Source organism: Podarcis cretensis (assembly GCF_951804945.1).
Source record: "Podarcis cretensis genome assembly, chromosome: 5".
Lineage (NCBI taxonomy): Eukaryota > Metazoa > Chordata > Lepidosauria > Squamata > Lacertidae > Podarcis > Podarcis cretensis.
Genome location: NC_137174.1, coordinates 33147796 through 33159034, shown reverse-complemented (window position 1 = coordinate 33159034; position 11239 = coordinate 33147796). Strand labels below are relative to the sequence as shown.

Below are 11239 nucleotides of genomic sequence, written 5' to 3'. Positions count from 1 at the left end.
CACTCTGGGAGAATAGTTAAGAGTGTTGAACTAGGAGTGGTTAAAATCCCCACTCAGCTTTGAAACTCACTAGATAACCTTGGGCCAATCACTTCATCTCCATCTAATCTCCTTCACAGGGTTGTTGATCTGATAAAGGGGAGGGGGAACTGTGTGTTTCACTTAGCTCCTTGGAGGAACAGGGACAGAAATATGGCAAGTAAATTCACTTTGAATGACATGTGAAACTATGCCACAAGTATGCATTTAAGATATGGCAATTGAAATATGGGTAGTTTCTTCCACCAGCTTTTGCTCCATATGTGTAATATATCTCCATTTCCTAATAAAGAGTTCAGTTCTCAAGTATGACACTATAAAATTCAGAGACTTTGTAGCTAGGAAACTGAACAAGACACCCTGAGCTCTAGAAGACAGGAAGAGAAAAGGGGATTATCTCCTCTCAGTTTGAGAAGGAACCACGCCCCCCCCACCAAAAAAAATTGTCTGTCAACAGATTAAAATCTTCATATTTTCCTAATTAACAATTTCCTGTTTTGTGAGAGGCTTGGCCCAGCAGGATCTTTATAGGGTTAATGTCAATAACTTTGTTGCTCCAGTTGCAATGACTACCGATTAGTTTATTTGCGTAAGTCAACATGCTACATATTATGTTTAAAACCATAAATGGCTTGGGACCAAAATGCATAAAGAACCTGTCCTATCAAGGAGGTGTATTTGACAGGAATACTGCCCTTCCCTTTAACAGCACCCAAGCTGTGGAACTCCCTGCCTGGACTCCACCTTACCATCTTTTCACCACTGAGAGCAATCTTAAAACAAAAGAAGCAGGTATAAATCGAACCAACATAAACTAAGTCAGCAAACGTACACCGGATCCAAATGCCATTGAGGACCAGGCTGAACTGCCCTAACCTGGAAGAGGGAAAACAAGCCTTTAAATTGAGTTACACCACTCTTTCCGTTGCCTTAATTTACTCCAGGTTCCTAGGTCACATAACCAACATGCATGTGATTAGGATTCAGCCTAGGTTTCACTCCCTTCTGCCCTGCCCCCACCACACCCCTTTTTCAGAGTTTACATGGTCTTAAGATCCAATAGGCTCTGCTGAGCCAGGATGGAGGAGATATGCTAGCCTATGTCTGGCTGAGCCAGGTTAAGGGAGTTAAGCTGATCAGCTGGATCCTAACTCTACTCAACCTGGCAGATCTAGACTTAGAATTGTGCCCCAAGCCTTGTTTAGGCAATTGTTCTGTTAGGTAAACCAATTTTTTCTTTTTGCTCTTTTCTTGATTCTCTCTCGACTTTTTTATTTGATTGCATTTGTATAATAGTTTCAATATCTTTTTAAAATTTTCTGTAAGCGCCCCAGGATGCTACATAACAAAAAGACAGGAGACAAATGCTTCTGCATGTAAAATATTTGAAATACAGTAGAAGCTTGAGCGTTACTAACAGACAAGGACTATCACAAACATAAGTTGCTACAATGCTGAAACCCTGGCTGCTGCCAAATAGTAAGGACTGCCTGCAGCCATTTATTCACAAGGTTTGCAGTACTAGAAGTGATTTAATTATTCAGCTTCATAAATTTAAGTCAAGGTTGTTAAAGGAGTCACACACTGGCAAGAAAAGGCTACATGTAATATCTGCCCAATAGCAGTGAACAAATTGTGCTGTAGACTCAGCAGTCTCATACTGACGCACACTATCTGTGGTACTCAGAGTTCTCAGTGTTTAATGCCTTCCTCTTATGCACTCCAAAAAAATAATAATACTGTATTCCTTTACTATTTCCTCCAGAGCATAGAGGGGCCCACAACTAAATAAAGGGTTAGAGTCAGGGCAAAACAAGAGCTCAGTTCCAGAAAAAAAATTGTTTACTAAACAGAATACTTTTTGTTAATGGTCTGCTGTATGTTGGGAGTGAAGCTTTCTTGCTGTTGAAACCTAATAGTCACAGGTAGGACTGAGAGCAATAGTTCAGAGTCCAAGGAATCTGGTTGGAGCCCTAGAACAACTATTAGGTAAATGGGCAGTGGGTGTTTCCCATTAGGCTGGCTAGCCACCTTCTCACTGCAGAACGGATAACTTTAAAAGCTGCATACCAAATAATGCCACCTTGTGCAAATAGAATTCTCTTGCCTGGAACGGTCTGCAACTTTTCTAGACTTAAATGTAAAAATCCTGCAAGCGACCTTGTTTTACTCAACCTGCTTTTTGTAATACAGCAGTACATCATCGTCATTCTTGTGTAGTACATTTAATTGACCTCTGCCTAGGGGTACAGTTATCAGTTTATTCATTTCTATTAAATTTCTATATTGCCCTTTATCAGAGGATCACAGGGCGGTTTGCAATATAAAAACACAAAAATTCATACCATAGCAACAACCAAAAACAATTCCCCTGCCACACACATTTCAAAAGCCATAGATTGTTTAATTAGCCAAAGACCTGGGTGAAGAGGAATGTTTTTCATATATAATGAAAATGCCACATTAGCCTCCCTGGGGAGAGCATTCCACAAGTGGGGAGCCACTACAGATAAAACCCATTCTCTTGTTGCCACCCTCCAGACATCTTATGTAGGTGACACATGAAGAAGGGTCTCAGATGATGATTGTGGGGACAGATCATATGGGGAGAGGCGCTTCTTGGGGTATTGCGTTCCTGGGCCATTTAAGGCTTTATAGGTCAAAACCAGAATTTTGAATTGGGCCCAGAAATTGGCAGCCAGTGCAGTCGGGCCAGGATTGGCGTTATATGCTCCCTAAGTGGAGGCTTCTGCAGTGTGGCAGAGGAAATATCTGTTGTTGGCAAAGAGGCCAAAAATAAGTGTGCCAGGGGCAGAATGAAAAGCCACTTCATTTCCCCAACGCACCCCTGAAAGGGGGCAAAATCTATGCCAGCCCTGGAGCCAGTGTAATTTCCCTTCCTGTTGAAAAACAACACAGGAAAAGCACCTCCTTCACCTTCTGCTGTAAAAGCAAGCAGAAGGGCTTTGAAATGGTAGTTCTTCTGCCATGCAATTTCCCACCACTACCACTGTAGGATTACTCTGCATTATGGATCCAATGTTATACCCACCCATTGGGAAATAAGATGCAATTAATCAATGAATTTCTGAGTAGACGTGTATAGGATTATGCTTTAAGCTGACATAATTTTGCATGGGGGAAAATGCTCTCATATTATTTATGTCTTACGCAAAAGCATTCATAAGTAATTATACCAACTATTAGTAGGTCAAAAATGCTTCCTTAAAATAAATTCAGTCTTTTTTTTAATGCTTTCATTACATTTTGAAGCCCTATTCCTAGAGCACCATGTCTGAAGTAGGTGAAGAAATATGCCACTTGGTTAAAAAATAACAACTAAAATGAGTCATTTCATTGTTATATTGCTTGTGGGTGTGAACAATAAAGACAGCTTACAACAGCTTATTTGAAAATAATTTAATGTATTATCTTCCCATACATAGTTCCGAGTACATTCTAAAGGTCTTTTTTTTAATACACTTAATGAGAATGTACATTTTACAAGACAAAACAAAAGCAAGGTCACGAGTATTCATTCCTAACATACATTGTAGTGCTTAAGCAAGGCAAACACCATGAATTACATCAGTTGCAGCATACTGTATACCACACATCTAAAAATCTTCAGTGAAATGACTTAAGACCTCATTTTTACACCAATTACAAGTGAGCAGAAAACACTGCAATATGGTTGTGCGGTGTCCAGATCATTCCTCATTTATGCATCTTTTCTCTTGATGATCAGAGGTCCCACATTGTCTCCCGTTTCATCATTATGGTTTGTATGAGACCCATCGCATAATGGAAACTAGGGAGGAAAAAATGCCTTCAGTTTACTTTTTTATATATAGCAAATAGCAATTCACAAACAACAAGGAAACCTAAGAGTGGCCTGATTTATACCAAGTCATGGTTTGTTTAGCCTAAATGTTGTTGACTTGAAAATCTGAATGCAGCCCAGTGGATAGCCATAATTTATTTTCTGGCAAGAAACTCAGGATGTAATGCTATGGTTTGTAGTTGGCTTATGAATCACTGTTTTTGAAGACTATGGTTGGCATTATTTCTCAACCCAATGGCCTTGCTTAACCATGGTTTGTTTGACTATTCCTTCCCAGGTACCTGCCAAACAACAGGGCCACAAGATCAGCACAGGTGGAAAACAAGTTGCACTTTGGAGAACCAAGTCACAGTGTATTTTCTTAACTGTGAAACCAACACATGGTTGGCTAAGCAACCATGATGAATACCAACTATGGTCGAGAGTTAAATGCTGTTTACAGCCAATGCTGAAGAAATTTGGCTATGCTACCATCTAGTAATTTAGTAGGCCATCAGAAGGTATCACAGTTCCTGTGCTGATATGACAGAAGACTTGTCCGTACTAAACCTAGACCTAGATTCAACTAACCCACTGCACTAGCAGAAGCCAGCAATGGGGCTTCTACACTCTCCTCTCCTCCTCCAAAATCTATTCTGGAGTCAGGAGAATCCCAGAAACAGCACATTGGGGTTGGGGGGCAGGAGAGCAGGGTCATTCTGCCTGGCTTGCAAAAATACTTGCATTCACAGGCCCGTCAAAAAAGTGCAATTTTCAATTCCTGCAATTAAATAAAATACATTTGTCTGAGGACTAGTATCAACATTTGGCCTTGAAAACAAGGACAGGATCAAAGTATTTCAACATATTTGATCAACATTTCTGCTTTATTACACAACCACTGTTACAATTTACACTATAATAATTCCTTTTTTGCTTCTAACATTGAACAACCTATTCTCCTGTTGCAATATTTCTTTTCCCACTAAAACCTACCCCTCTCAATTGTCTTTTAAAATATGAATGCTTAAACATTAATATTCAGTGGCATTTACTCTTATGTTACATGCTCTCAGGAGGAAACCTTCCTCATATGGAAAATTGCTTTGATTCTAGAAACAGCCAATTATTGGACTTTCAGTTATTCCTTCTGATTCTTCGTGATGAACTAAAAGTACCGTATTTTTCGCTCTATAAGATGCACCAGACGCACCTAGTTTTTGGAAGAGGAAAACAAGAAAAAAAATATTCTGAATCCCAGAAGCCAGGACAGCAAGCTGGATCGTTGCACAGCGATCCCACTTGCTGTCCTGGCTTATGGGATAGCCGCGCGTAGCCTCTTCCGGGCAGGGGTAGCCTTCATCCCCCTGCCCAGGAGAGACTGCACGCAGCTAAGGCTTCCCCAAGAGCCGTGCTCCCTTTAAAGAGCATGCGGAGTGTGCCCTGCTTGGGGGCTTTTCCCTGAGGAGGGAGAAGGGCAGCCCTTCTCTCTCCTCGTGGAAAAACCCTGAAGAGCCTCAACACACGCTCCACGCGGCTCTTTAAAGGGAAAACTGAGCAGAGCCTCCCGCCTGCATTCGCTCCATAAGACGCACACATATTTCCCCTTACTTTTTGGGAAGGGAAAAGTGCTTCTTATAGAGCAAAAAATATGGTAAGTACTTTGGCTGTGGAGGGTTCAACTAATTTGTAATTTAAAAGTTACAAGATATTTGTCATTTTCTTCTCTTACCTTCTTAGACCTCCAACACCGGCAGTACACAGCTTTCTCCCCCAAATCTTCCATATCAAATGCATGAACTACCTTTGGGTTATCTTTCTGGATATGAAGATTTACCATCCCATTACAGCATCTGTCCTTGCTGATAAATTTTTTGTAAGCAAGATATCCAATGGCTGCCGCTCCAGCAGCAAACGTAACGGCTGCAATACATTCAACTGAAACAGAAATATGGAGAAATTGTTAAAGAGCACTCACTAAGGCCTTTTGTGTGAACTGGTGCTGAGAAGTTACTGTCTGACAGAATTTTCATTTTCTCCTCATACACACTTCATAGCATTTAGTAGGGCTTAAACTGCGTTCCTAAACTGCCAGAATATAAACTGAAAGCACTCTTTCCCATGCATGTCTACTCACTAAACACAGAAAGATTTTGCTTCCAAAGTGTGCTCAGGATTAGCGCCTTAGGGTTACATCTAATGTTAGACCTATTCTGAATACAGACATTGAAATTAATGGACATAATTAACATGGGTCCATTGATTTCAGTGGGTCTAGCTCCAAGTATAACCTAGTTGGCTTCAACCCCTAAAATGCTATTTTATACCAAGTGGTGAATTTGATGAAGTTCAAATATACGATTGTAGTTTTAGTTTTTGTTCTGACACTCATGGAAAGGAACCACTTCATTTCTTTTGTGTAGACCCAGTAGAAGGGGTAAATAAACTTTGGAATACTAGAAATCGTGTTTTCCTTCTCAAGGAAATGATTAATCCTCAAGACTTCTTCCCCCTCCCTATGCAACTTAGGGCACAACCATTTCCAAGTACCGTAAGTACTATTTTCAAAAGGTCAAAAATGTAACTAACACATGACTTTAAGGAATGCCAAAATGAGAAACAAGTAAGTTAGAGCTAAAGAGTTACATAGAACAACATATTGAGACAAGAGATAACCTAGAAAGGGTTCTCATAGGAAGAGAAGGAATTCCAATATTATCCAGCAGGTAAAGGAAGAGAAGGAATTCCAATATTATCTGGCAGGTAAAAATAAGGTCACCAGTACATTTATTTATTATTATTTATTATTAATCTAGTACTCTGTTGAGGAAAGAGAAGTCAACCTATTCATCAATCACTATCATTGACACAATACATGTTACTAGCTTCCAGCCTAACCAGAGGTGATTAACTTTGCAAACAAGCAAATATTTCCCACAAGCAAATTCTAAAAATCCCACTGACCGCATTGCGATTTATGTGTTTGGATTAGCAACCCCGAAGATGCAATCTTGTGCAATAATACTTTATACCTTGTCCACACGTTATTTCAACAGAAGGCATTACGTTGAATCAGGAGCTCCACTAAAGTAGGAGTAGGAACATTTTTTAGCCCAGCAGGTCAGATTGTTATATCCCCCATCTGTCAATCAGCTGATGTCACAATGAGGTCCACTGGCCTTTTTTGCTCAGAGGTGGTCTTCAGAACCCTTTCTCGAAACACTATTTTGTGCAGGGCTTTGAAAGAGGCTTCTGACAATCAGCCAGTTATTGGATCTTCAGAAGTTCCTTTCAAAGTGCTGGTCAGCAGTGCAAATAAACACACTTTCAGCTAAATCAGGTTTTTACCTGCTCTGCACCTGACCTCATGCACAGCATCAGGTACAGAGAAAGTTGCTGCAGCTTGGCCAAAACAGTCTCATAGGCCAAATGAGGGTGCCTGGTAGGCCTAATCAGGCCTGCCAGCTGGAAGTTCTCCACCCCTGCACTAAAGCTAGGGTTGCAGTCAACACAACCAAAATATTTACCCTAGAAGCTTTAGCAGAGCTTCCAGGCAGACCAAAAAATATTCCAGAGGGTAGGAAGCTTGAGCTCCACCAACTTGTCCCTATCACCTATGAGCAAGTCCATAACACTTTTATCAGGACCAGCTTAAGAACAAAAACCAGCAGTGGGCTGCTTTTGCAGAATCACAGAATTCTTCTCAAGCTCAGTAATAAATGAAGAGAAGTGGGAAGAGATAAAGTTGTTAGCGAAGACATGGTAGAAAGTTGTGTTTACAATGTGTGATCGCAGTATGAAGGCAGTGTTTTAGGAAGACTGATTACAGTTAGAACCAAAATGTTTTGAGAACACCCAGTTATTTTTCTGCAGAAAATGTTCCATTCCAGAAGCTCATTAGTAATAAAGTATGGATGCCATTAGCCAAACTTGGAAGTTTCAGAGTTTTTAGCTTTGTCTACTAAAGTAAAATAAGCATGTTGAATTAGGTTATTCTCTAGATCTGGGACATCAAAAAATTTACTAAAGCAAATGGAAGATTTTCTCATTTGCAAATTACCCTAATTTACAGAAGAATTTTCCCTATAAAAATTGTCTGGAAAAATCGTATCACACAACCAGAGATATTTTATGCTGAACAGAGAATAAGACTAAGCTCTGCAAAAGGCTTCATGGACAACCATTTTGGAAACTGCAACATATTGGAGGGCATGGCAGAAACTCCATCTGCATCAAAAGTATTTTATTTACTCCCTCTTCTTTATCTCTGCCTGCCTAGAGTTCTGTGAAACTGTAAAGTTCTTACCGTCAATATCTAGCAAGCCTCATAAAACTGTTACACTATACTCTCAATTTAACCAACTGTAGTGGAGCAACACAGCTGCTGCTGAATCTTTTTGTATATAGGGGAAAGTCCTTGGTGCCGAGTTTTATTTCCAAGTTCAGTAAGGCAAACAGCTCACAAACTCCATACCCACACATGTCAATACAACAAAAGCTATACAGTATATAACCACTCATGAAATCCAACCAGCTCATGTCAGACAGAACACAGGAAAACATGGACCAACACATCGCAGATAGAAGCTTGCAACTTTCAGATGCCCTGCACTTGTTGAAAGTTAGCGGGGTCTAACTACATACCTGCAAGGCTACACCTGTGCCATAGGCACATATAAACCATAGTAGGGAACAGATCACGCAGACCATGATAAATATGGCAAGAGTATTCTGATTCCAACTATTTAACTAACATAAATGGAGGATGGAGTGTTGCCACCAAGAGCACTGTAGGGTGCAAGGAAAATGGGTGATCAGGAACTATGGTGAATGTACAGAATATCATATACAAAAGGAATGAGCTATATAAGGTGTGATGTCAGGATCCCTACAAGCACCTGCCTAAAATGCTGGACAGAGACACTTACAAAAAATTACAACTGTGGGTGAGCATCAGGTGTCCTTAGAGAAGGCCTGAAATTGAGAGACTTGACATGGAGTAGGGAATAACACAAATAATGAAAACAGCTCTTACAGCAATAGTGCTTTATTTAGTGTTGTTGTACAGCACCTGACTGCTTTATCATGTTTTTCATCACAAGATGACAGTTTTGCTCTACAGATCCTGGAACTTGAAAGATTGTTACTTATCCAGGATCAAAGAACAGTTCGGTCCCTTTAGAACAGGCTTCCTCAAACTCGGCCCTCCATATGTTTTGAGACTACAGTTCCCATCATCCCTGACCACTGGTCCTGCTAGCTAGGGATCATGGCCAAAAACATCTGGAGGGCCGAGTTTGAGGAAGCCTGCTTTAGAATCTTTTCTTCTTTTCAAAGCTGGGCAATAGTTCTCCAAAATATGAATTAGCAATCCTTGCTAATTCAACCCTTAGTTGATGTTGGTTTGCTAAATCTTACAAGTAAAAACAGGGGAGAATCCCAGCCAGTCTCTGATTATGTGCCAAGTGCCCTCTGCTCACTACTGACCAAAAAGCCGGCCCTCAAATCAAAGTGCGACTTTTAGGCAAACGAAGCCCTGAAGCCTCTCCCCTTAGGAGCAGGAGCCTGAATGCAACCTTTCTCAAACCCACACCTAGTTACATTTCCCCCAGCAGGAGCACTAAACTACCCCACTAATCCCCAAAGGTATTAGTTAAAGGCGCTGGTTTCCGCGCAAGAGCTTCAAGGGCGTCCACCACGAGCAGTTCAGAGGCCGAGCTTCACCACGCCCCCTTCCAAAAAGAGCCAAATTCCGGCTAGGAACGCGGTGCCTCAGCTTAAAGACCCGAGACAACAATTCCAGCAGCCGAAACGCTTGGCATTTGCAGCGCAGTCACGAGTTCCTTTGTTCCCGGCGCAGAAGCGAGCGGGAGAGGCAGGCAGGGAAGCCCGCCTGTCGGAAGTGCGCGGCGGCGCCCGAGGGCTCCCGCGGAGCAAACAGGTGCGGGGAGAAAGGCGAGCGGTTAGCCAACGCCCGCTAAGATGAGTCAAGGAGGGAAGGCTGAAGAAGCCTCGGGGCATCGCTGCTGCTCTTGCTGCCACAGCGGCGACCGGAGCCCTGGAGGGGAAAGAACTGCTGAAGGTCACTGCAAAAAAAAAAAAAGCCCAGGGGAGCTGCAGAGGTCGCAGGTGCAAAACTGCTCGCCCCCTATTACAGTCAGGCTGGGGCCACTTTATTAAAAAAAGACTATGCCCCGCCCGCATTCCAGGCGCCGCATTCCTGGAGCTTTTCTCTTTCCCCGGCCGTGAAGATGCGCCTGTTTTTAGGGGGGAAGAGAGCTGCATGGTACACACGGCCCCGCGCGAAGGTAACAGATCTCTCTCTCTCGGTTGGCAACGCGGGTCAAAGGGAGGAAAGAATTGCTCTGGAACCACGGAGAAACCCCACATAACCCGCCCCCCTAAACGCCCCCCCCCCCTTGCAAGGGCGCCGCTGCAATGCCGCGACCTTGCACGCTCTTACCCCGCACGGAGGAATTCGACCCGAGCCCCATGACTGCAGCCCCGGACGCACGCCGCGCCGCCACCTTCTGAGGCTCCGGCGAAGGGCACGCGAGGCGGGGCGAGGGAAGTGACACCCGGCGGCGACGCGCCTGCGCGCCAGGGCTTTTAACATGGCGCCGGCCGGGGGCGGCCTCTCTGCTTCAAGGGGCGGGGCAAGCGCTGCAAAACTACCAAGCGCGGCTCTAGCGGGAAGGGTGGAGGGAGGTCAGGGGTCAGGGGTAAAATCGCTTGCGGCTGGAGACTTAGAGACCTCGGGGGTGGTCGGGAGGATTAAAGGAGAAGGGGAGGAGGAAGAACAGTCAAGGCCACCCTGAGCATAAATGCTGCAAATGCGAGAAGCAGCTGAATAAATGAGCCGGGAAAGATTTGGGGGACAGGTGCCAGAGGGGACAGGGTCCCTCAGCAGAGGCTAAGAGGGCACTGCCCCACCAACCGAAGCGCCTGCCTTCCTGCTTGGAACCAGTCCATGGGATGGCACTGCCTGCCATCTCTTCCTGCTGCTGCTTAGTCTCGGTGTTGCTCTTGCAGAGTTGCTTCCAGGTCCACCTACACGCTACCAGTCTTGAGGGGCACCTGCTGCCACTGATCCTCGAAACCGTTAAGAAGTTGAGAGGAGAGATGATTCCAACAGGCGTAGGTTGTCATCCAGAAAGGCAAACATTTTGGAATTTCCTTTCAGGTGGGGCTCTCCTGGAGATGCCCCAGAACTTCCGCAAGCAAAACAGATGGGCTACCACTTTGAGCTACAGCCCCTTCCCTTATTTTTTCCTCTTTTTCACCTGGCTTGCCTATTGCTTCTTCATCAAGAAGGTCCTCTGCTGCTGACAGGTTTCCATGCTTTACTTACAACAGGGATGGGGGCCTTTGATGCGC

The 11239-nt window shown here is 43.5% G+C and overlaps 1 protein-coding gene across 1 annotated transcript; it reads right to left on the bottom strand.

Moving 5' to 3' along the window:
• Positions 1-3444: 3444 nt before the first annotated feature.
• On the bottom strand, positions 3445-10460 carry CISD1 (CDGSH iron sulfur domain 1). The gene is made up of 3 exons (XM_079976517.1): positions 10326-10460; positions 5595-5800; positions 3445-3850 (listed from the first exon to the last, which is right to left on the bottom strand). Exons 1-3 carry the CDS (start codon positions 10354-10356, stop codon positions 3761-3763), a joined length of 327 nt encoding a protein of 108 aa, XP_079832643.1. The 5' UTR covers positions 10357-10460; the 3' UTR covers positions 3445-3760.
• Between the last annotated feature and the right edge of the window lie 779 nt (positions 10461-11239).